We start from the raw sequence: 25,735 nt of genomic DNA on the forward strand, positions 1-25,735 counted from the left end.
TCCTGTAAAGTGGAGATCAGAACTGCAAGCAGTACTCCAGCTGTGTCCTAACTAGTGTTTTACACAGTTCAAGCATAACCTCCCTACTCTTGTATTCTATGCATCGGCCAATAAAGACAAGTATTCCGTATGCCTTCTTCATCTTATCTACCCGGCCTGCGACCTTCAGGGATCTGTGGACCTGCACTTCAAGGTCCTTTGTTCCTCTGTACTTCTCAGTGTCTGACCATTTAATGTGTATTCCCTTGCCTTGTTAGCCCTCCCCAAATGCATTACCTTACATTTCTCCGGATTGAATTCCATTTGCCAATGTTCTGCCCACCTGATCTTCCTGCAGTCTGCAGCTTTCTTCTTCGTTGTCATATTAGATACATTTATTTGGCTAAAAGGCTGGTCATAGATGTATCGATGAGAGAGAGGCTGCGATGGGCAGAACGGAGAGAGAGGCTCCGCTCGGCAGGAGGGAAAGATGATGCGATCGGAAAGGGTGAGGCGGAAGGCTTCATTGAGGTGCGGAGGGATGCACTTGTGCTCCTCCTGGCCCACAAGGATTGCTGAAAAAGGCACTTAGCTTGCGGAGCCAGCAGCTTCCGCCTCTCTTTCACTGCCGGGTTTCCAGACCCCTGGGAAACCCGCGCAGCAACAGTAAATTTTAAACTGGGCACTGTGGGGATCCAATTTAATTATATTAATTGTGTTCAGCCTCTCAACTGGGGGGGAGGGGGGGGCACATAATCCTCCGCTGTAAAAAAAGTGGTAGGCACGTGTATGCCATGTTCTCTGTTTTTAAGTCTTTTACCCCAACCCTCTCCTGTCCGTTGTGGGGTGGAGTTAATATCGAGGCCAGTGCATTTGCTTATAGTTGTGTATTAAGTTGGAGTTAGTTGAATCTAGGTGTTTGTTGATAGTTTAGGTATTTGGGTCAGAATTGGTATAATTGTATTTGGTAGATCTAGGTATGTGCACTGTCAGTAACTTTGGGCAGATAGATCTGGATGCTTGAGTTCAGTTGTTGCATGGGCCGGATTTACGTGTGTGTATATGCATGTTAGGGTTTCCAACTGTAGCTAGACATATTCAAGGAGGTTTCATCGCATGACCTCCAAATGCCCTGCCCCCACGTACTGTCATTGGTGGATCTGACACATCCATTCTTGCGACATACTAATTGGACGCAACTGCTGCCAACGAACCAGAAGCGGACTGCGCATGTGCGCTGCTGGTTCGTTAAAAAATTAATGCTGGGAGGGAACGGGTGCCTCAAAAATGCCAGGAGGGAGCAGGAAAGGTGCCGGGAGAGAGCGGGCTGTGAGGAAAAATGGCGGTCAAAAATGCTCTGTGGAAAGAAAAAGAAGCTTCCAGTTCCAGATTAATGCGCAGTACGCTTCTGCGCAGCTTCTGGTCATTGGCAGGAGTCACTCCGTGATTGGAAAGCAGACTCTTCGTGACCCAATTTGGATCATTGTTGACTGTCACTCAAATTGCCTTTTTTCCCCATCTCCAATAACTAATAAACAAAGAAAATGAAGAAAAATACACTTCTTTTTTTACGATGCCCTATGATTTTCCTTCCGGGTAGCTTGCAGCAGTGTCCAGGAGATTAGTCTTTCCTTCCCAGAGATCCCAGAACAATATGGGACGATTGACCTGCATGTGTAGGGTCATTCAGTTGTATTGGGCAGAGGATTAAAGGGTTGGAGGAATGTCCTGGTCACGCCCTACTACCGAGAGTGTAGATTTCATCTGGATACACCTGCCTGTGCCACTTAAAAAAACCCTCCTGTTCCCAAAAAGGCAGAAGTCCAGTAATTTAGCGAGCTTTCTTAAAAGGAATATAGTAGTACCTTAGCTTGAGGATGAGCTGTATGTATCCATTCTTTCCAAGGACGGTACCTGTGTCATATGAGGATCATTGTTGTGTTCATGGGGGAAGTTGAAAGTGGCTTGGTGGCATTGATTAACATGTCTGAACAGTGTGAGGCAGCAATAAACAAACCACATAGGATGTTGCATTACAATGCCAAATGAGTTGGAAAGTGTGAGTTCATGCATCTTGGCAGAAAAAAAATCAAAGAGCAAGGTATTATTTAAATGGAGAAAGATTGCAAAGTGCCACAGTACAGCGGGATCTGGGCGTACTTGTGCATGAAACACAAAAGGATAGTATGCAGGTACAGCAAGTGATCAGGAAGGCCAATGGTATCTTGGCCTTTATTGCAAAGCGGATAGAGTATAAAAGCAGGGAAGTCTTGCTACAGTTATACAGGGTATTGGTGAGGCCACATCTGGAATACTGTGTGCAGTTTTGGTTTCCATATTTACGAAAGGATATACTTGCTTTGGTGGCAGTTAAGAGAAGGTTCACTAGGTTGATTACGGGGATGAGGGGGTTGACTTATGAGGAAAGGTTGAGTAGGTTGGGCCTCTACTCATTGGAGTTCAGAAGCCTGAGAGGTGATCTTATCGAAATGTATAAGATTATGAGGGGGCTTGACAAGGTGGATGCAGAGAGGATGTTTCCACTGATGGGGGAGATTAGAACTAGAGGGCATGATCTTAGAATAAGGGGCCGCCCATTTAAAACAGAGATGAGGAGAAATTTCTCCTCTCAGAGGGTTATAAATCTATGGAATTCGCTGCCTCAGAGAGCTGTGGAAGCTGGGACATTGAATAAACTTAAGACAGAAATAGACAGTTTCTTAAACGATAAGGGGATAAGGGGTTATGGGGAGCAGGCGGGAAAGTGGAGTTGAGTCCATGATCAGATCAGCCATGATCTTATTGAATGGCGGAACAGGCTCGAGGGGCCGTATGGCCTATCCTGTTCCTATTTCTTATGTTCTTATGTTCTTATGTTCTTATGAGTTGAGTTGGAATGTCCATAGGCCGTGCTGAAGCTGTATAATGCCCTAATTACACTTCAGCTGGAGTATTGCATATCGTTCTGGTCACCATGACATAATAGAACCACCCAGACCCTAGAGGCAATGCAGAGGAGAGCAACGAAGCTGATCCTAAGTGTAGGAGGGAAAAATTATGAGGAAACTATGTGTAATGCATGCACCTGTGAGGATGCTCACAGGTTGGTTGAGCTGAAGCATTGTGAGTGACTTAGCCAGTGATGTGATGTTCACAAGACTCAATAAAACCCCAGCCAGTTGGGTTCAGCGGGTCCACGATGAGGCAAGTGGTTGTGAGCCTGGTGGATGAACTGGTAATGCGTAGTGTGATTGTTAAACCTTTGCTAATAAACCAACTAGTTCTTGATAACAATGTGTTGCTACGAATTCTTAAGCAAAGCACCCATGAAGCAAACACATTACAGACATAAGAACTTAAAGTTCTTCAGTTTTGAACAGAGGCATCTCAGAGGGAACCTGGCAGATACTGAACAGGATAATTTAAACCCCAAACAGTACTTTCAAATATGGCAGAGCACAGGATAACTGGACACAGATTCTGTGTCTGTGCTGTGAAGGGTAAATTTAGGACAGACATCTGGAAGTATTTATTTACAGGTGGGTGATCAATAGTTGGAATCGGTTTCCATGAAGAGTGGCTGAGGCCAGATCACTGGACGTATTTGAGGCCAGATCACTGGACGTATTTGAGGCCAGATCACTGGACGCATTTGAGGCCAGATCACTGGACGTATTTTAGGCCAGATCACTGGACGTATTTGAGGCCAGATCACTGGACGCATTTGAGGCCAGATCACTGGACGTATTTTAGGCCAGATCACTGGACGTATTTGAAGCCAGATCACTGGACGTATTTAAGAAACGGCTAGATGCTGTGATGGAAAGACAGTAAGGTTGGTATTCTGGAATGATAAGATCAAGTGGGCTGAAGGCTCTTCTTCATCTGAAATGATTTAGATCTAGATTTAAATGTTGCCTTAACAGCAGATGGAAGGAAAATTGAGTGTTTTGCGTAGATGTGAATTGATCAGGTTGGCCTTTAAGTTAGGGATGGAATGATGCATTCAGGCGGTTTAGTGCACTGTTAAAAAAGCATGGCTGGGAAAGATTAATGAAAGGTCAATGCCTGGCTACCTCAGTGGGTAAGAACACTGTATTGGATGCTACCAGCCCATACAAACCAGAAAGTCCAAGGATTAATTCCTGGTCTGAGTTAGCTGATCTCAGCTGGGGAAGCCGCTAAAATTTGCCTCAGTGCCTCTGGGTTAAAGAGGAGATAAATCAGCTGGAGTCCCTTCTCTTCAATATTCAGTGATCCCTGCTGGAAAGCATCAGTGTGTGGATCATGCCCAGCTGTTAATTCCCTTTTGTCCTTGATCACATAGCGTGTTGACATTCATTGTCTCGGCCCACATGTGGTGACTGGCCACTTTGGAGAGGTGCTGGAGAGCTGCTGGTGGCCTGAGAATGTGGGAGAGATTCTCAAGGCTGCTGGTAACCATGGAACCAGTATCCAATGTTGAATCAGTACATTCAGAAAAGGAGAAAACCGGGGGTCAGGGGTACTTTCCTCGTCATGGCACGATATTTTAAGATAATAGAAAGTTCAGATAGAAATTGCACCCTCCCCCTTTTGGCCTTCCTTTCGAGCCACTCTCAGTGTGTGTGTGTGACGCAGTCCTTTCCTGAACACTGGTAGAAACAGCTATAAATCAGGGAACAACAGCAGTCCTAGCCAAGATTCATAAAGTTCTAACAAATATGATAGGAAACATACAGGAATATGAAAAGATATAGAATAGGAATTTACCCCTACAAGAACTGGATTCCTGAAAACACAAACACAGACTCTGCAATCAGAAACAGGCAGAAATGTTTTCCTTCTTTAATGGTCTACAAACAGGATGTATCTTTTGCCAAGTCCAAACACAGACAACTGGCTGCAGAAGTAAGGGGAAGCAGGAGAAAAACGGAATGATGGCTCGAGTTCCAATGTTTGTTTTGTTGTTAATGAAATTTGATTGAAAACTGTTCCTTACAGCATTATTCGATATTCTGGTGCCTGTACCCTATCCTGCACACCCATCGAGCCTGTCTTGACTAATCTTAATGGCCACAGATGAGATGTTAAACTGAAGCCCCATTTACCCTCTCAAGTGGACGTAAAAGATCCACTGGCACTACTGGAAGAGCAAGGGACTTATCCCCGTGTCCTGGCCAATATTTGTCCCTCAATCTACATCACTAAAAACAGATTATTTGGTCATTATCACATTGCTGTTTGTTGGAGTTTGCTTGTGCGCAAATTGGCTGCTGCGTTTCCCACATTACAACAGTGACTACATTACAACAGCAAGAGCAGACATCGACGACGAGGTCCAACACCGCCTTCAGTGCGCCAACGCAGCCTTTGGTCACCTGAGGAAGAGAGTGTTTGAAGACCAGGACCTCAAATCCAGCACCAAATTCATGGTCTACAGGGCAGTAGTGATATCTGCCCTCCTATATGGCTCAGAGACGTGGACTATATACAGCAGACACCTCAAAGCATTGGAGAGGTACCACCAACAATACCTCCGCAAGATCCTGTAAATCCATTGGCAGGACAGACGCACCAATGTTAGTGTTCTCACTCAGGCCAACATCCCCAGCATCGTAGCACTGAGTACGCTCGATCAGCTCCGTTGGGCGGGCCACATCGTCCGCATGCCCAACACAAGACTCCCAAAACAAGTGCTCTACCTGGAGCTTCGACACGGCAAGCGAGCCCCAGGTGGGCAGAGAAAACGCTTCAAGGACACCTTCAAAGCCTCCTTGACAAAGTGCAACATCCCCACTGACTCCTAGGAATCCCTGGCCCACGACTGCCCAAAGTGGGGGAAGAGCATCTGGGAGGGCGCTGAGCACCTCGAGACTCATCGCCGAGAACAAGCAGAAACCAAGTGGCGTAGACAGAGGAAGGAGCGTGTGTCAATCCAGGTTCCCCGACCAGCCTTTCCTTCAACCACTGTCTGCCCCACCTGTGACAGAGACTGTAGATCCCGGATTGCACTCCTCAGTCACCTGATAACTCACTTTTGGAGTGGAAGCAAGTCATCATCGACTCCGAGGGACTGCCTATGATGATGATGATGACAACAGTGACTACACTTGAACGTTACTTCATTGGCTGCAAAGCGCTTTGAGAGGTCCTGAGATCGTGAACTTCACTATATAAATGCAAGTTCATTCTTTCATTGATTTCAAAATATTCAGCCTTTTCTTCAAATCCATCTGTGGCCTCTCTCAACCCCATCATTGCACCTTTCTCAACCCCAGCATCCACTATCTGCTCTTCCAACTATGGCCTTCTGCACATTCACCCTCTTCTGCACCATTGGTGGCAGAACCTTCAATCACCACCCTGCATTCTAGAACACGCTGCCTAAATCTCTTGAGCTTTTTATCCCTCTCCCACCTCCTTTAAACTTACCACCTCAGCCACGCCTCCCGATACTCTCTCCTCCCTGCTTGATGTACAACTGTATTCTTGCAAAAGGACTGCGGGGCCTTTCATTGAGACAGGTGTTCTATAAATGTCGGCCGTGTGTACTATAATGAATGCCCCCACAACATAAGACAGAAAGTCAGACCTTTGATGTCCAGTTTGCATTTTAAAGAAAGAATTTACATATATATTGCTTTATCATGTGTCCATGATGCCCCAAAGCACTTCACAATGTGTAGGGAAATAGAGTAGCCAATTTGCACATAGCAAGATTCCAAATAGAGATGAGATAAATGGCCAATTAATCTGTTTTTTGATGCCATTGGTCAAGTTAGGAATTTTAATGAAGAACTCATTGAATGGTGCGGTAGGATCATTTACATCCACCTGAACCACCAGAACAGACACATGGGGCCTCAGTTTAAAGTACTCCATCACTACTAGCTGGAATCACAGAGGCAAAAATACTACCAACTGAGCCAAGCTAACACTTCTTTTGGTGCAATTTTTGTTCTTTCTGCTCAAAATTCAGAGTGTCTGGTTCAAAACAGGACAGGTGAAAATTCTAAATGGCCGTTCAGTTAAAATGTTACAGTATTAACAGCTTGCAGTGTTGCTCTGATGACAAAATACTCACATATACCACTCGACAGTTAGGGAAGTGTCAGTGTTTTACTTTTAACACCCAGTATTGGTACCAAGGACTCCCAGCAAATATAAGCCCTGCTGCCAGAGAGAGGCCGCACCACGGTTTCTAACTGGTGGAACACTGGCTAGCTTGGCCCTTCTACACAGGCGGGTAGTGCAGTTTTTCACTTGCTGGCCTGCAGGGACCTTGGCCAGCCATCAGGCGAAGACTAGAGGATGAAGCATTTTGCATGCACTGTTTATCAGTTATACCAAATTTTATATCATACGCTCTGCAGCAACAACAACTTGTATTTATATAGCGCCCTTAATGTAGTGAAATGTCCCAAGGCCTTTACAGGAGTTATGTGATAAAAATTTGACACCGAGCCGCATAAGTAGAAATTAGCACAGGTGACGAGGTATGTTTTAAGGAGTATCTCAAAGGAGGGAAGAGAGGTAGAGAGGCGGATAGGTTTAGGCGGAGAATTCCAGAGCTTGGGACCTAGGCAACAGAAGGCATGGCTACTAATGGTTGAGTGATTACAATCATGGATGCTCAGGAGAGCAGAATTAGTACTAAAGAGGCGGTGTTCACAGTAACTAGACCCTCAACTATATTCAAGATGTGGTTCTATAATCAGTGCAGCATGAACAAGGGCAGTTGAAGCCATTGAAAGTGACTGACCTCTGGCACCCCATCACAGATTCCCTGGGCCATCTCTGCTTTGTGTTACTCTGGCTCAGTTGACTCTAGCACTCTTATTTCAGATCAAAAGGTCATGGACTCGAGTCCATGCAAGGAGTTTGAGCTCATAATTTAGATCAAATGTGTACATTTGTTAATTGGTGTCAAATTTATTTATTTTGTCTTATAACACTCCAGTGAAGCGCCTTGGGATGTTTTACTACGTTAAAGGCGCTACATAAATACACGTTGCAGTTGTTGTTGTCTAGTGCAGTACTGAAGAAATGCTGGATCATCGAAGGTACCATCTTTTGGATTAGTCTTTAAACCAAGGCCTTATCTACTGGTTCTGGTGGACATTAAAAACCTACAGCACCATTTGAAGCAGAGCAGGATATTCCCTCAATGTCCTGGCCAACATTCCACCCTCAAACCAATACCATTTAAAACAGGTTGATTTGGTCATGCATCCCATGGGTGTTTATTTGCCCACATAACAGGTGACTACACCTTTACTCAGAGAGTAGTGATCTGAGTGTGGTTAGAATGTGGACTCTGCTACCACATGGAGTGGCTGAGGCAAATCGCATAGAGGCATTTAAGGGGAAGCTAGATAAGCACATGATGGAGAAAGGAATAGAAGGATATGTTGATAAGGTGAGGTGAAGAAATGTGGGAGGAGACTCATGTGGAGCATAGACCTGTTGGGCCGAATGGCCTGTTTCTGTGCCGTAAAATTCTACGTGATTCTATATAATACACTTTGAGTTAGTTCTGAGGTTTGGTCAGATGCAAAATACAAATGAATCTTCAGTTGAGCGGAAACATCAACATTGCAGAAATATTAGGAGTGATATATATGACTAATCAAGCTTGTCCTACAGGCAGGGTGGCTCCTGAAGATTTATATCCTGTCTCATACTACCTTGGAGCTGTGTGAAGATAAACTGGACACCCCACACACTATTAATTGTACCATTAGATACATTTAGCAGGCCGTTAAGTATTATAGTTCACATGTTATTTTCTGTGACTCATCAGCATTTAACTCAGTGATATTTTGAAATGTCAGATTTCTTAGTGTACTATAGGTACCTGGAGAGAGACTGTCTTCAAATGCCTACTCCCAGCCTTGCTATTGATAACATTGTTGGCTGCTTTCTGCAGCTGTGGTCCAACATTAGGCCCTTTAACATCGTATTCTGGTTGTGAGAGAGCGATATCAAACTACCTTCCATGTGCCACTTTCTGATATTTACAATGTCCTTTTCCTTAGCTCCCTCACAGAGGATGCCCATGTATAAATCAGAGCCCAGTCTTCACTGTGGGCATGGACCAGCTTTCAATTTTCTGACACAGCCTCCTACAGGACCCAGTAAACCAAGGAAAACAAAATAGATGATTTGACTCTGCTTCTTTAATTTAAAAACAGTTCGAGCTTTGCCCTGAACTGAGCCCAGAACATTGTGAATGCTCTTGTCACAATGCAATTGGGAGACAGATTGGCAGACTCCGGAAATAATGGTCTTTTTGTTGCTGTTGGTTGTGTGTCAACAGGTCAATGTGTCAGGGCTGTCAACTGTGTGAGATATGCATATAGTGAGTTGACTGCACAGGAGCAAAATAAAAGCACTTCTGCACAAAAATGGTTCTTAATGGCAACTGTTGCTGATGTAAAAAGCACCCTGTGTATATGTATATTATTGGATGGTTTCTATGTCAGCTTAAAGACAGTAGCCTCGAATTTACCAGCGAGATCTACCATACTCATGTCGTAACTCCATCAACACTGAAAACCTTTGTTGCCCCTTACAAGACCATTGATGCCGAAGGGTTGTAGTGGATGGTTTGGTCAGGGGACTCCATGCTTCCCTGGCACCTGACGTATTACTGGAGGCTGGTGCATGAGAGATTAAGAGAATTAGGAACATAGGAAATAAGAGCAGGAGCAGGCCATTTGGTTCCATTCAATAAGATCATGGCTGATCTGATCATGGACTCAGCTCCACTTCCCTGCCTGCTCCCCATAACCCTTTATTCCCTCATCTTTCAAAAATCTGTCCATCTCAACTTTAAATATATTCAATGACTCAGCCTCCACAGATTTACGACCCTCTGAGAGAAGAAATTCCTCCTCATCTCAGTTCTAAATGGGCGACCCATTATTCTTAAACTATGCTCCCTAGTTCTAGATTCCCCACGAGTGGAAACATCCTCTCTGCATCCACCTTGTTGAGCCCCCTCAGTATCTTATATGTTTCAATAAGATCCCCTCTCATTGTTCTAAACTCCAATGAGTATAGGCCCAACCTACTCAACCTTTCTTCATAAGTCAACCACCTCATCTCAGGAATCAACCTAGTGAACCTTCTCTGAACTGCCTCCTGAAGTAAGGAGACCAAAACTGTACACAGTACTCCAGGTGTGGTCTCACCAATACCCTGTACAGTTGCAGCAGTATTTCTTTGCTTTTATACTCCATCCCCCTTGCAATAAAGGCCAACATTCCATTTGCCTTCCTGATTACTTGCTGTACCTGCATACTAACTTTTTGTGTTTCACCCACAAGGATCCCCAATGGAGAGTTTTGTAATTTCTCTCCTTTTAAATAATAATTTGTTTTTTTATTTTTCCTGCAAAAGTGGATAACCTCACACTTTCCCACATTATACTCCATCTGCCAAATGTTTGCCCACTCACTTAACCTGTCTATATTCCTTTGCAGATTCTTTGTGCCCTTGTGAACTTGCTTTCCCACCCATCTTTGTATCATCAGCAAACTTGGTTACATTACACTCAGTCCCTTCATCCAACTCAACAATATAGATTGTACATAGTTGAGGCCCAGCACCGATCCCTGTGGCACCCCACTAGTTACCGTTTGCCAACCGGAAAATGACCCATTTATCCCGACTCTCTGTTTTCTGTTCGTTAGCCAGTCCGCTATCCATGCTAATATATTACTCCCAACCCCGTGAGCTTTTATCTTGTGCAGTAAACTTTTATGTGGCACCTTATCGAATGCCTTCTGGAAATCCAAATACATGACATCTACTGGTTCCCCTTTATCCACCCTGCTCATTACATCCTCAAAGAACTCCAAGAAATTTGTCAAACATGATTTCCCTTTCATAAAACCACGCTGACGCTGCTTGACTATATTATGCTTTTCTAAATTGGCATCAATATGGATGCAACTGGTAAACTCATGGTGACACACGTCAGACCAGGTTATTTAAAAATAAAAATGGATCTGCATCTCCCTGTAAGAGGCAGAGGGCATAAGAACATAAGAACATAAGAATTAGGAACAGGAGTAGGCCATCTAGCCCCTCGAGCCTGCTCCGCCATTCAAAAAGATCATGGCTGATCTGGCCGTGGACTCAGCTCCACTTACCCGCCCGCTCCCCATAACCCTTAATTCTCTTATTGGTTAAAAATCTATCTATCTGTGATTTGAATACATTCAATGAGCTAGCCTCAACTGCTTCCTTGGGCAGAGAATTCCACAGATTCACAACCCTCTGGGAGAAGAAATTCCTTCTCAACTCGGTTTTAAATTGGCTCCCCCGTATTTTGAGGCTGTGCCCCCTAGTTCTAGTCTCCCCGACCAGTGGAAACAACCTCTCTGCCTCTATCTTGTCTATCCCTTTCATTATTTTAAATGTTTCTATAAGATCACCCCTCATCCTTCTGAACTCCAACGAGTAAAGAACCAGTCTACTCAATCTATCATCATCAGGTAACCCCCTCATCTCCAGAATCAGCCTAGTGAATCGTCTCTGTACCCCCTCCAAAGCTAGTATATCCTTCCTTAAGTAAGGTGACCAAAACTGCACGCAGTACTCCAGGTGCGGCCTCACCAATACCCCGTACAGTTGCAGCAGGACCTCCCTGCTTTTGTACTCCATCCCTCTTGCAATGAAGGCCAACATTCCATTTGCCTTCCTGATTACCTGCTGCACCTGCAAACTAACTTTTTGGGATTCATGCACAAGGAACCCCAGGTCCCTCTGCACCGCAGCATGTTGTAATTTCTCCCCATTCAAATAATATTCCCTTTTACTGTTTTTTTTTCCAAGGTGGATGACCTCACAGCTTGATGGGGTCTCAAGGAAGGACCCTGGATGCCCCCTCCACCCAATGGCACACAGGCATTGGCAGGTCTGGCCGCACAAGGCAGTTGAGTACCGGAGATATAATGATAGTGGCATGGACGTCTGCTGCGCCCGTGTAAATGTGCCTTCCCGATGACCCTGCCTGCTGTGTTGGGGTCAGTGCTGGTGGCTGCAATCCCAGCCCTACTGCCAGGATCGCAGCCCACAGATTTTCAGGGCCGCTGTTTCACTGGCCTGTATCTTTAGTTGCTCACATTTTTGGGAGTTACCTATTTTCAGCTTATTACTCCACTCCAAGAACTTGAGCACAAAAAATCTAGGTTGACACTCCAGTGCAGTACTGAGGGAGTGTTGCACTGTCGGAGGTGCCGTCTTTCGGATGAGACGTTAAACCGAGGCCCCGTCTGCTCTCTCAAGTGGTTGTAAAAGATCCCATGGCACTATTTTGAAGAGCAGGGGAGTTCTCCCCAGTGTCCTGGCCAATATTTATTCCTCAATCAACATAACAAAAATACAGATTATCTGGTCATTATCACATTGCTGTTTGTGGGAGCTTGCTTGTGTGCAAATTGTCTGTCGCATTTCCTACATTACAACAGTGACTACACTCCAAAAGTACTTCATTGGCTGTAAAGCGCTTTGAGATATCCGGTGGTCGTGAAAGGCGCTATATAAATCCAAGTCTATTTTATTATGATGGGGCCCTACAGACTCTCCCAGCGGCGCCCTCTACATCTCCCTATCTGTGCAGTCGAGTTTGAGCCTGAACAGGATGTATGTTGCAAATGCACGAGGTCTTCAGCTTGAGTTTTTGTAGCTGTACTATGGGTAAATACCACCAGTGTTGCCCGATGCCATGACAGTGGGCTGTCGGCTTGACAATTACTGACTTTATAAATGGGATGTCCTTCCCCCTTGTTTCTGTGTCTTGTAATGTGGAGATTTTAAGGTGTCAAAATGAATTTGTCACCAGCATCAAAGCCAACATCAGAACTCAAGCCAACATTCTGTCCCTCCCCATCTGGTATTGGACTCGGCAAAAGGCGGAGACCCTACACCGGTATGCAATCAGTGGATGCTGCATCCCTGACAATGACAATAGAAGCCCTCTTTCAACAACAATCAAGACCAGTTTTGCAATAAAAAACAAAAATGCTGGAAACACTCAGGAGGTCAGGCAGTATCTGTGGAGCGAGAAACAGAGTTAATGTTTCAGGTCGATGACCTTTCATCAGAACTGGAAAAAGTTAGAGCTGTAACAGGTTTTAAGCAAGTACAGAGGCAGGGGAAAGGGGGCGGGGAGGAAAGAACAAAAACTATGATAGGGCGGAAGGCAGGAGTGATTAAATGACAAAAGGGACAATGGTGCAAGGCAAAAGGAGATGGTAATAGGACAAATAAAGAAACAAAAGATGGGTTTGGAAGAGGTGTAAATGGGAATAGAGTCATCAACAGCTGGCATTCAAAAAAATGGGGGCAGAGATTATGGTCTGAAATTGTTGAAATCGATTTTCAGTCCGGAAAGCTGTAAAGTGCCTAAACGAATGATGAAGTGCTGTTCTTCGAGCTTACGTTGATCTTCTTTGGAACAGTGTAGGAGGCCGAGATCAGGGTAGGACTGGAGTGAGGAATTAAGGCGACAGGCGACCAGAAGCTCGGGGTCACGCTTTCGGACTAAACAAAAGTGTCCCGCTAAGCGGTTATCCAATTTGTATTTGGTCTCCCCAGTGTAAAGGAAACTGCATCGTGAGCAGCAAATACAATATATTAAATTGCAAGAAGTACAAGTAAATCGCTGTTTCACCTGGAAGGAGTGTTTGGGGCCCTGGATAGTGGGCAGGGAGGTGGTGAAAGGGCAGGTGTTACATCTCCTGCGCATGCACAGGAAGGTGCCGTGGGAGGGGGAGGAGGTATTGGGGGCGATTGAGGAGAGGACCAGAGTGTCGCGGAGGGAGCGGTCCCTTTGGAATGCTGGGAGGGGAGAGGAAAATGTGATTGGTGGTGGGATTACACTGGAGGTGGCGGAAATGCTCTGTTGAATGTGGAGGCTGGTGGGGTGGAAGGGAAGGATAAGGGAACCCTATCGTGGCTCTGGGAGGGAGGGGAAAGGGTGAGAGCAGAAGTCGGGAAATGGAACAGACACGGTCGAGTGCCCTTTAGCAAAATGTTTATCATTGAACTTTACATTTTGGGAGTGCAGCCAAATGCACATGCCCAGTTCTCCTGCCATTGGCAGGGAACCGACGGAAGTTCACCTCATGAAAATGTGAGACTATGCATCTGCTATCAGGTTAAGGCCATCTGTTTCAGGAAGTAAAAATGGGGAACTGGTCCCACATGTTTACACTCTAAGGGCTAGAAATTTGTCTTTAGGTGATACAGGTTGAGCGTCCGAAATTCGGAGTTCCGAAATTTGGAATGTTCCAGAATCCAGACACCGGGCCGATCATTGGCTGGATCGTCCGGAATCCGGAAAATGTTCCGAAATCCGGACATTTTTTTAACCCGATTACCGCTGCAAGTTGGGCCTAGGGAGGGGCAAACCCCCACCCCCGCCAAAAAAAAATCACAAAATATTCACAAAACCCTTACCTACTCGCTGAAAAAGATTTTTAAAATAAAAACTTTGACTTATCTTTTTTGCAAGTCTTCAATGCAGGTTTTTCCCGGCCACCGACCCCGACCCGGAACCCCCGATCCCTGACCCCTGACCCGCAGCCGATGCTACCGAACCCAGAACCGTCGACCCCCACCTCCCCCACAGGCTCCGCTGCCCGCCGGACTCCCCAGGCTCCGCCGGACCCCATCCCCCCTTACCTCGGCCCAGGCAGTTCCTGATTCGGGACATTGGAAAGACGTTCCGAAATCCAGAAATACCCGACATCCGGAACGGCCTCGGTCCCAAGGTTTCCAGGTTTCGGACACTCCATCTGTAGCGGCATTGTTTCGACATTTTTCGCCAAAAATACCGCTACTCCCGCCGCTATTTTTTTTAAAGGTCTAAAATTGGCAAAAAAATGCGCTCAGCGGTAAAAATCGCCGTTGCCCGAGGATTCGTGGCGGAAACTAGGCCCTCACCAACTTTATTCCGAGGCCGATTACTGCTAAAAGACAGAACCTGGGAGGGGGGAAAACACAAAAAAAATTGCAAAAAACAAAAAAAAACACGAAACATTTACAAGACCCTTAACTAAGTAATCGCTGCAAAAAATTTTTAAAATAAAATCTTTAACTTACCTTTTTTGGTGGTCTTCATATGTATCGCTGTTTCTGGGGCTGCAATGCAGACTTTTCTTGGGCGTTTTTTTTCACCCAGAATATGGGTGCGCCGAACGGCCAATTTAAAGCGATAGCGCTTTTTTCGTCTTGCATGCCGGCGGTCCACTTTTCAGCGGTATTTCAAAACTGCCGGCGCAAGACTTTGGCCAATTTATCTGATCGCCTTTTTCCGCCAAAAACGGCAAAATATCACCGAAATAATGGGCGCCAGGCTGGCCAATTTCTGGCCCTAGGTCTCCGTTTTTAACAATTGAGCTCAGGACACCCCTGGAGAGTAGTGCACGGAGATCAATTAAAAAAAGCAGCAAGAGTCTACAGTTCACTACACTGCATGCTTTATATTCAAAAAAATCTTGCAACTCTTGCAAAGGTGCTGCAATTTTACAACTCACCATCAGGTGGCAGACATTTCACAAAGGTATTCATATTGCTGCGCTGTTTTGAAGGATCGTGGCCAAAGATTAACTGCAGTCAACACTAGTTTACCAGAGATCTGCTCTAAATGTAATTTTCACTTGATTGTAATTTCTCTCAATCTGCTTCCCTGGTGAAATTACATTCGCCTCACTGCTGGCTGTGGGATCTTGCTGTGTGCCAAATGGCCACCATATTAACCTAAACATCAGTGCCAGCACTTCAAAAAAAAGTATTTCATTGTTAGGAAGCACTTTGGGACATTAAGGAGCCATATACATGTAAATGCAAGTTCTTTGATGTAATAATTTTATACACTTCAGTGATGTCACTGTTTCTACATGGTAAAACTTAAACCTCTTTAATTTTTTAGCCACTTTAGCCAGTCCCGTTGATGAATTCTACACCCTTCTCAAGCCAAGTTAATATTTTTTGTGATGTGGTCACCAAAACTGAATGTAGTATCGATTGTCTTAGAAAGAAAGAACATTCATTCAGATAGCATCTTTCGTGACATCAGGACGCCTAAAAGAACTTTACAGTCAATGAAATACTGCTGTAATGTTGGGAAACATGGCAGCTAGTTTGCACACAACAAGGCCCCACAACAGCAATGAGATAATGACTAGGTAATTTGTTTTTGTGATGTTGGTTGACGGATAAATATTGGCCAGGGGAACCCCCGCCGCTCTTCTTCATGGGATCTTTTATGTCCACTCAGGTCAGAAATTTCTTTGGAGTTCCTCCTGCTCTGCGGCCGTAACTTTGCCAGAATTGTGGCAAAAAACCCTTTTTACGTGCACAACTGGGATTTCTGACGCACCTCCGGTGAAGTTGTGGCAGCAGAGTAGGGGCATCTCCGAGGAAATTCCTGGCCAGAACATGAAACAGTAGCCATTACCAGAGGGCATCTGGGCACCAGTTTTTAGAGTACACATCAGGTATGAGTGAGCAAGAGAACATTTATCTTCCTCCAAAACAACCCACTACCATGCCATGACCTGACTCTCTCACAAGTGTGCCTCACTCTTGCCCAAGCTGATGGGATTTTTGTCCTTGGTTCTTGAAAGCTTTTTATTTGTCATTTGCTCATCTTTTTCTCAGCACTTCCATCTGATGTTCCCTTTTGTTAAACTACATGATCATTAGATGATGTGGTGTACTTGAGCACCGCCACATGGTGGCACAGAGTGGCAGCTTGCAAGTTGGTCATTAAAGGTCCCCTGACATTATTAGAAGAGCAGGAACCATCGTGATGTCCTGGCCAACATGCATCTCTCAACCAACATATTATCCGAATATCATTCATCTCGCCGTTGCTTGTCGGGCACTTCTGCTATTTGCCTATTTAAAAGCAATCATTGCATTTTGTTAAAAATGAACTCACTATAGAAGGTTTCGCAGATATTTTGGTGAGAAAGTTTTTTTTAACTTTTTTATTCGTTGCCAATCTTTCCAATTCTTTGTCAAATCACAAACGCCAGAGGTCACCTTGCACACATCAAGGATCACTCTGCGCCAATGCTCTTAGCCAAAAGGCCTAGAGCCACTGCACCGTTCCTGGAAGTACTGCAATACCAGGTTCGTGCCATGGAGGTGGATGGGTCAGGCCCCCACACACCTCCGTGGAGGTGGATGGGTCAAGCCACCCCACCCACCTCCTATTTCCAAAAAGCATAGGAGAATCACCTTCCTGATCCAGGGAGAACCACGTTGGGGTCATGGTTACTCCCCTGTCAGGTCAGTTACGCATGATCTTAGCCAAAAGGCCGAGAAGCGATATTTTCGTGAGAAAGACTCCATCTAACTATAAGTATGATTCATTATCGAAGCTGCTGATCAAATTTACATTACTGTGGTGAAGAGTTGAGCCCCTTTCACAGTCGCACTGGCGCAGCCTGTGAGCAACTCCTTTATCTCGGTTAGCCATGGAAGTTGCTTGGCGTAGGGAGATCCAGATAGAAGTGAAAAAAAGGCAGTGATGACTCAATGGGAAAATGCATGATGTGTGCTACTGAGCCATTCAGCCAAGGTGTTCCCAGGATCCATTCCTTGTCCACAGCACTGCTCTCTCATGGTTCCACTTCTATCTGTCCCAGGCCCTGCCGTCTCCTCAAATGGTTTCCCTACCCATGTCTGCACAATCACCCAGAGCTCCATCCTTGGTTCCCTGCAAATTCCCTGGGAGGACTGACGCACCAACATCCGTGTCCTCGCCCAGACTAACATCCCCAGCATTGAAGCACTAACCACTCTCGATCAGCTTCGCTGGGCAGGCCACTTAGTTTGCATGCCAGACACGAGACTCCCTAAGCAATTTCTCTACGCGGAGCTCCTTCACGGCAAACGAGCCAAAGGTGGGCAGCAGAAACGTTACAATGGCACCCTCAAAACCTCCCTGATGAAGTGCGACATCACCACTGACATCTGGGAGACCCTGGCTGAAGACCGCCCTACGTGGAGAAAGTGCATCCAGGAGGGCGTTGAACTCCTCGAATCTCAACGCTGTGAGCATGAAGAGGTCAAGCGCAGGCAGCGGAAGGAGCATGTGGTAAATCAGTGCCACCCCCCCTTCCTCCAAAGAATATCTGTCCCACCTGTGACAGGGTCTGCGGCTCTCGTATTGAACTGTTCAGCCACCAAAGAACTCACTTTTAGAGTGGAAGCCAGTCTTCCTTGATTTCGAGGGACTGCCTATGATGATGATGATGATCCTTGGTACCCTCCCATTCATTATTTACATGCCCCTCAATGACATTACCAGCAAATGTAAAGTTGGATTCCATAATTATGCCAACGGTATCCAATTCTCTGCCATCACTATAGGCGCTCAGGCTATTGTCCTACTATCCAGTTACCTGTGTGATCCCGGATGATCTAAATTTGCACCGGCTCAATGTGAGCAAAATTTAAGTCAATCATTTCGACTCTTGCAGGTAATCGACATGCCTCCATCAAGCTCCGAAGGTGCTTCCTCAGACGGAATCTGGGTGTGCAACATTTGTGTTCCTTTTGACCCCGAGTTGGGATTTTTGCTCCACATCCAATCACTCATCACGACTGTCCTCTTTGCTTTCGAAGCACTGCCTACTGTTGACTGAAACCCTAAGTCCTATCTTTGTCACCTTGAGGACTGATTCCGATAATGCTCCCCATCATGTGCCTCCACTCTCCACAAATTTCAGCTAAGGTAGAACTCTGCAGCGCAAGCCCCTTCCCGTGTGTTCAATCATCCTGGTCCTTGCCAAGTTCCCCTGGCTTACTGTGCCTCAATGAATCAAATTTAAGATCATCTTACTTTTCAAAATCACTTTCTCCAAGATCTTCCCCAGCTCGCAAATCCCAATCTACACCTTTCAGTCCTCTGATTCTGGATTACGACTGGCTATTGCTGCCTCATTGGAAGCTGATCTTTCAGTCACTACACCTCTGCCCCCTCTAATTTTCTCCCAAAATCAGTTTGCCCGATTGCCTCTCTTGCCACCTCCTAAACGCCTACCTCTTTGGTCTCCCCCTTGAACAGCGCTCTGTGTCATCCAATGATATGCTTTGGTTCAGGCACCAGAGTGTTGTGGAGCGTTACTGCAGCATGAGGATTAAAAATAATAAAGTAACTGAACTGAACGCTCCTTGATAATGGAACACTGCCATTATCTTTCCTGCTTTAATCGAGCTGTTTACTTTCCTTTCAGATCAGAAGGGAGAGGAAATTGAACTCCAATTGTCTAGCACGGCTGTGGGTCAAACAGTGAGGAAAGAAGAGAATGCGGTACATGGGGCATCAGCGTGTGAAATCCAGCTAAAAGAGGAGGCACAACAATCAAAAACAGGTAAGTCTGTTGTACAAATGACAACAATGGAACAGAGCACAAGCATTGGGAGAGAAAGGATAATGAGCAGAGACTGCGCGGTATGGGTGTTAACTCCTTCACCTCCACATCATAATCAGCTATTTTGTTTAGACAATGCACCACTGCCTCCCCCTACCATTTGTTCCCCATCTTTTTTGAAGGTTCTAATTGTGGGTATGTCCCTTGGGTTGCAGGAGTCACCCAACGAAAGAAAAGCAGGACTTACATTTATATACTGTCTTTCCCAGCCTCAGGAGGCCCCAGAGATCTATACGGACAATTTAGTACTTTTTTTGAAATAAAAACAGAAAATGCTGTCGGACTTCTGACGAAGGGTCACCGACCTGAAACGTTAACTCTGTTTCTCTCTCCACAGATGCTGCCTGACCTGCTGAGTATTTCTGTTTTTATTTCAGATTTCCAGCATCCGTTGTGTTTCGCAAAAGTACTTTTGTGAAATGTGGTCACTGTTGTAATGTAGAAAATGCAGCAGCCAATTTGCGTACAGCACGGTCCCATAAACAGCAATGTATCAATGACCAAATAATCTGTTTCAGTGTTGCAGTATCTTGCCCAAATCCCATTCTTCACGTATACTCTTAGACAATGATCGGTGGCTGGCTTCCAGGCTACTGCTTCTCTCGAGGAGCCAAAGCACTTCCTCCTGTTCACACCAAGGAGTCGATGGTTGCCATTGGTCCCCAAATGGCACTTCTTTGGCGCTGATTATAGGCACGCTTTTGCTTTGCAAGTAGGTTGCAAAAGGCACCCGATTAACAACGTTTAATTTCACCCAGGTGCCTGCAGCCATTCCATGGTGAGAATGCATTCAGGTACAGTCTATGTCGCAATGTCTTCTCCTTTGAACCCAACACTACCACCCTTGGTCTCAGGCCTTGGGATGAGGCACAGTGGAATAGTAGGAAAGGAGTGCAGGGGGGCGGGGGATGGGGGGCTGGTGGGCAGGGGTGGAGGTGCCTTGTGAATATGGCTGTCACTTTCTTCTCGTCAGTTGCACTGAGGAAATGGTAGGTCTGGAATGAGACATGCCTCCAGAAGTCTTACAGGATGTGCACGGGATCGCATGACTTAGAATCATAGAATGGTTACAGCACGGAAGAAGGTCATTCGGCCAATCAAGCCCGTGCCGACTCTCAGCTAGTTCCACTCCTCGCCCTTTCCCTGTAGCCGGTAATTTTTTTTCCTTCAGATACTTATCCAACTCCCTTTTGAAAGATGAAATTGAGTCTGTCTCACCACCCTTTCCGGCCGTGCATTCCAGATCCTAACCACTCGCTGCGTAAAAAAGTTTTTTCTTGCGTTGCCTTTGGTTCTTTTACCAATCACCTTAAATCTGTGTCCTCTGGCGCTCGACCCTTCCGCCAATCTCTCTACCTACTCTGTCCAGACCCCTCATGATTTTGAACGCCTCTATCAAATTTCCTCGCAATCCTCTCTGCTCCAAGGAGAACAACCCCAGCTTCTCCAGTCTATCCACGTAACTGAAGTCCCTCACCCCTGGAATCATTCTCGTAAATCTTTTCTGCGCCCTCTTGAAGGCCTTCATATCCTTCCTAAAGTGCAGTGCCCAGAATTGGACACAATACTCCAGTTGGGGCTGAACCAGTATATTTTACAGGTTCATCTTAATTTCCACACTCTACGGGCCCAAGTTTCGGGCCGCGCCTAAAACAGCGCAGCCCGGACCTGGACGCCCATTTTTCGCGCCAGAAAGTGCGCCTAAAAAAAACTTACCTATTCTCCGGCTCCCTGCAGGTCTTCTGCAGCTGGGCGCAGCGCAGCACGAGCTGTTGGGGGCGGAGCCAGGTCCCTGCACTGAAAACAGTGCCGGGACCTCTGCACATGTGCGCTACAGTGGCCGCACATGTGCAGTAGCTCCAAGCGTCCAAAACTGTGTGGGAGGGGCCCGAAGCACGCAGCCCCTAGCCCTGGCCGAATGGCCTCACTGGGGCTGCGTGAATAAGGCTCCTCCCACCCGACCTGACCCCTGCTCCCCCCCCCCCCCCCGGCGACCCAACCTCCGCTCCCCCACCCCCCCCCCCCCCGGACCTCCGCGACCCCCCCCGAGACCCGACGCCACCTACCTGTAAATCCACCCTGAGGTCTTGGGCCCGGCCGTTCAGCCTCCTTCTCTCCCTCCTCCCTCCTTCCCTCCCTCCCTCCCTCCTCTCCTTCCCTCCCTCCCTCCCTCCCTCCTCTCCTTCCCTCCCTTCCTCTCTCCTTCCCTCCCTCCCTCCCTCCCTCCTCTCTCCTCCCTCCTCTCTCCCTCCCTCCTCTCTCCTTCCCTCCCTCCCTCTCTCCTTCCCTCCCTCCCTCCCTCCCTCCTCTCTCCTTCCCTCCCTCCCTCCTTCCCTCTCTCCCTCCTTCCCTCCCTCCCTCCTCTCTCCTTCCCTCCCTCCACTCTCCTTCCCTCCCTCCTCTCTCCTTCCCTCCCTCTCTCCTTCCCTCTCTCTCTCCTTCCCTCCCTCCTCCCTCCTTCCCTCCTTCCTTCCCTCCCTCCTCCCTCCTTCCCTCCTTCCTTCCCTCCCTCCTCTCTCCTTCCCTCCTTCCTTCCCTCCCTCCTCTCGCCTTCCCTCTTCTCTCCCTCCTCTCTCCTTCCCTCCTCCCTCCTCTCTCCTTCCCTCTTCCCTCCCTCCTCTCTCCTTCCCTCCTCCCTCCCTCCTCTCTCCTTCCCTCCCTCCCTCCTCTCTCCTTCCCTCCTTACATCCTCTCTCCTTCCCTCCCTACATCCTCTCTCCCTCCTCCCCCTCTCCCCCCTTCTCCCCCTCCCCCCCACCCTCTTCTCCCCCAGCCTTCTCCCCCTCCTCCCCCCCTTCTCCCCCTCCCCTCGCTATCAGAAACACAGACACTGACAGACAGAGAGTGAGAGACACACACAGACAGAGAGATAGAGACACTGACAGAGACACACTGGGGGGGCCATCCCAGCACGCTGTTGGAGGACTCCCGGTGCTGCAGTCGGTAAGTAGAAAATGTTTTATTTATTGATTTTTAATTTTTTTTAAATTTTTTATTAATTTTTTTTGATTGATTTATTGGTTGATTTATTGATGTATTTATCATTTATTATTGATGATGGCTCTTTATTTGTAAAACTGAAGTGTTTAATGTTTGTAAACTTCCCTTTAAATCCCCCCCCCCCCCATTCCCTACGCCTGATTTGTAACCTACGCCTGATTTTCTAAAGTGTAGACAAGGTTTTTTCGAACGTACAAAAATCTTCACTTACTCCATTCTAAGTTAGTTTGGAGTAAGTTTTCACTGCCTAAACTTTGAAAACAGGCGTAAGTGGCCGGACACGCCCCCTTTTGAAAAAAAAATTCTGTTCCAAAGTGAAACTGTTCTAACTGACTAGAACTGGAGCAAACTAAATGCCGAGAATTCAAATTTCTAAGATACTCCATTCTAAACCAGTTGCTCCAAAAAAACAGGAGCAACTCAGGCCGAAACTTGGCCCCTACACCTCTATTTACGAGGCCCAGGATCCTGTAAGCCCATTTGACCACTTTCTCAATCTGCCCTACCGCCTTCAGCGATTTACGCACACATACCCCCAGGTCTCTCTGCTCATGCACCCCCTTTAGGATTGTACCATTTTCTTTGTATGTCTTCGCCTCATTCTTTCTACCAAATTGCATCACTTTACCTTTTTTTGCATTAAATTTCATCAGCCACGTGTCTGCCCATTCCACCAGCCTGTCTATGTCTTTCTGAACTCTATCACTCTCCTCCTCACTGTTCACTATACTTCCAAGTTTTGTGTCATCTACAAATTTTGAAATTGTGCCCTGTACACCCACATCCAAGTCATTAATATATATCAAGAAAAGCAGTGGTCGTAGAACGGACTCCTGAGGAACACCACTGTATAACTTCCTCCAGTCCGGAAAACAACTGTTCACCACTACTCTCTGTTTCTGGTCACTTAGCCAATTCCGTATCCATGCTGCCACTGTCCCTTTTATTACATGGACTTCAATTTTGCTGGCAAGCCTATTATGTGGCACTTTGTCGAACGCCTTTTGGAAATCCATATATACCAAGTCAACCGCATTACCCTCATCAACCCTCTCTGTTACCTCATCAAAAAACTTGATCATGTTGGTTAAACACGATTTGGCGTTCCTTAATTAATCCACCCCTATCCAAGTGACTGTTAATGTTGTCCCTGATTACTGTTTCTAAAAGCTTCCCCACTACTGAGGTTAAACTGACTGGCCTGTAGTTGCTGGGTTTATCTTTACACCCTTTTTTGAACAAGGGTGTAACATTTGCAATTCTCCAGTCCTCTGGCACCATCCCCGTATCTATGGAGGATTGGAATATTATGGTCAGCACCTCCGCGATTTCCGCCCCCCAGTTCCCTCAGCATCTAGGATACATTCCAGCCACTCCTGGCGATTTATCTACTTTAAGTACAGCCAACTTTTCCAATATCTTTTTATCAATTTTTATCCTACGTCATTTACCTTAGCCAACCTTATGAGATCATTAAAATGTTTCTTGCACTGTATTGCTGCTCATTGGCTAGCTGATGTAGCACTGGCTGAGCCATCTTCCTCCATACTACCTGTCCCACACTCTTCTGAGACTTCCTCTCTTGGGTGTCGAAGAGGCAGTCTCTCCTTGCCCTTATCTCTTCCAACAGAACATCGACAGAAGCATCTGAAAATCTGGGGACTCTTGGCAAATTTGAAGACCCTGATACTGGTCCTTCTTCTGCCATTTCAGACTAATGCTGGCTCTCTCTCGATCTTCCTCAATATCAACTGCTTCTGACCTTTAAGCAGCTGCAGTCTTTTAAATGTCACAGTAATACCAGTAACACGGTGTCACATGCAGGTGGAAGTACCGTCCAATTGCATTTCTGGTTGGGGGTGTGGGCAGGGTGGGGTGGTGGCAGTGGAGGACAATCCAGCCCCTCGTGTGTAATGTTACAGCACAGTGAAGCACCAATGTGCTCCACAGACATGTCATCACTGCATTGGTACAGTTCTTTGCATGATGAAGAGCCAAGGCCCAAAGTGCAGGACACCACCAAGATTAAAAAGATGAGATAAGTCAAGGGATAGTAGTTAGGCAAAGCCAAGATTGCATTTACAAGTCTGCCGATTGCAGGAGGTACACAAGGAGTTACACAGTTTTGAGATTCCAGGAAGGAATGAGTTAGACAAGGAGGTGGTGCGATGAGTCTTGATTTCAGCACAGTGAGGACATAGGGAGATCAAACAATGTGTAGTATGGTATATTTTAGAAAGAGTAAGACCAATATTCAAAGGAGTAATTATCGTGGTACCTGTGGTAAGAACGAAGTAGAGAGAGAGGAAAAAGGTTGCGATAGAGAGGGAGATCTTGGAGGGTAGAGCTGAGAGAAGGATTGCCTGTCAAATTACAAGCTGTTTCTTGGATGCCATCCAGGATTTCAGAAGACATGTTACAACAGCCTCATCAGTTTGGGATAGATCGGGGAGTTATAGACAGTTTTGAATAAGGTCTATTTGTAAAGCCAGTCAATGTGATCAGAGTTCTATTTTTGTTCTGACAGATGGCCAATTGACTGATGAGCTGGAATCATCTTCAGATGAAGAATACGGTGAAGAGTTTGATTTTGATGATACTCTGGCTGAAAAAGATGTCACTATCAGAAAAGGGCCAGATCTCAACTTATCACCAGAAAACACAGGCGATAATCAAGCTGCTGACACAGTGTCTGACTCGGCAAAGTCTACCCAATCTGTGCAAGGTGCAGTCCTACCAAACTCAAACCCACCTTCTATATCGCCCATAATAGCAACTCTGAGCTCTACGCCGCACCTGAATAATGTCACCTCCCCCACAGATTCAATTGTACATTCCACCAGCACAGGTAAGAAAGAGAGGAACCGATCATTCCAGAATCCCATACATCACCTCAAAATAATTGTCTGTGTACAGATTGATTTATCTGTGTGGAATATCCAATTAGTAACAGGATTGGAAAGATAAGTATGGTCAATATTCTCTAAAGCTCTGCAGTTCCCATTCTGTTGTGACCATTGGAATATTTCACACGGTTGCTATTTTTAGTCAAGGAGAAGTGTGAAAGAGTATTATCAGCTGAACGTTTTACATATGGTTATTCAGGAGATTCAGTATGCTGGGGACAGTGTAGATGGGAAGTGGGCACAGTGGGATGGAGGGGCTTTCCTCAATCCTCAATTTATTTTTTTACCATCAGTTTTGTTCCCTTTCCCATTCCTAAAGATTCTGACTCTTGCTGAAGTGTGTTTCCACAGGCATTAGCAGCCCTTAGATACCTCGCCTACATGATCAATCATCATGTTGAGTGA

At 46.1% G+C, this 25,735-nt stretch overlaps 1 protein-coding gene and 1 pseudogene across 1 annotated transcript in view; one reads left to right on the forward strand and one right to left on the reverse strand.

Moving 5' to 3' along the window:
* The window catches only part of arhgef10lb (Rho guanine nucleotide exchange factor (GEF) 10-like b), a 224,859-nt gene that overhangs the window by 49,975 nt on the left and 149,149 nt on the right, over positions 1-25,735 (forward strand). The window contains exons 3-4 of the mRNA XM_070860199.1: positions 19,227-19,364; positions 24,952-25,272. Coding sequence (XP_070716300.1) covers positions 19,227-19,364; positions 24,952-25,272 — 459 coding nt within the window. The remainder of the gene's footprint in view (positions 1-19,226; positions 19,365-24,951; positions 25,273-25,735) is intronic.
* Positions 17,079-17,315, reverse strand: LOC139229448 (U2 spliceosomal RNA; annotated as a pseudogene).

The sequence above is a fragment of the Pristiophorus japonicus genome, chromosome 18, assembly GCF_044704955.1.
Source record: "Pristiophorus japonicus isolate sPriJap1 chromosome 18, sPriJap1.hap1, whole genome shotgun sequence".
Lineage (NCBI taxonomy): Eukaryota > Metazoa > Chordata > Chondrichthyes > Pristiophoridae > Pristiophorus > Pristiophorus japonicus.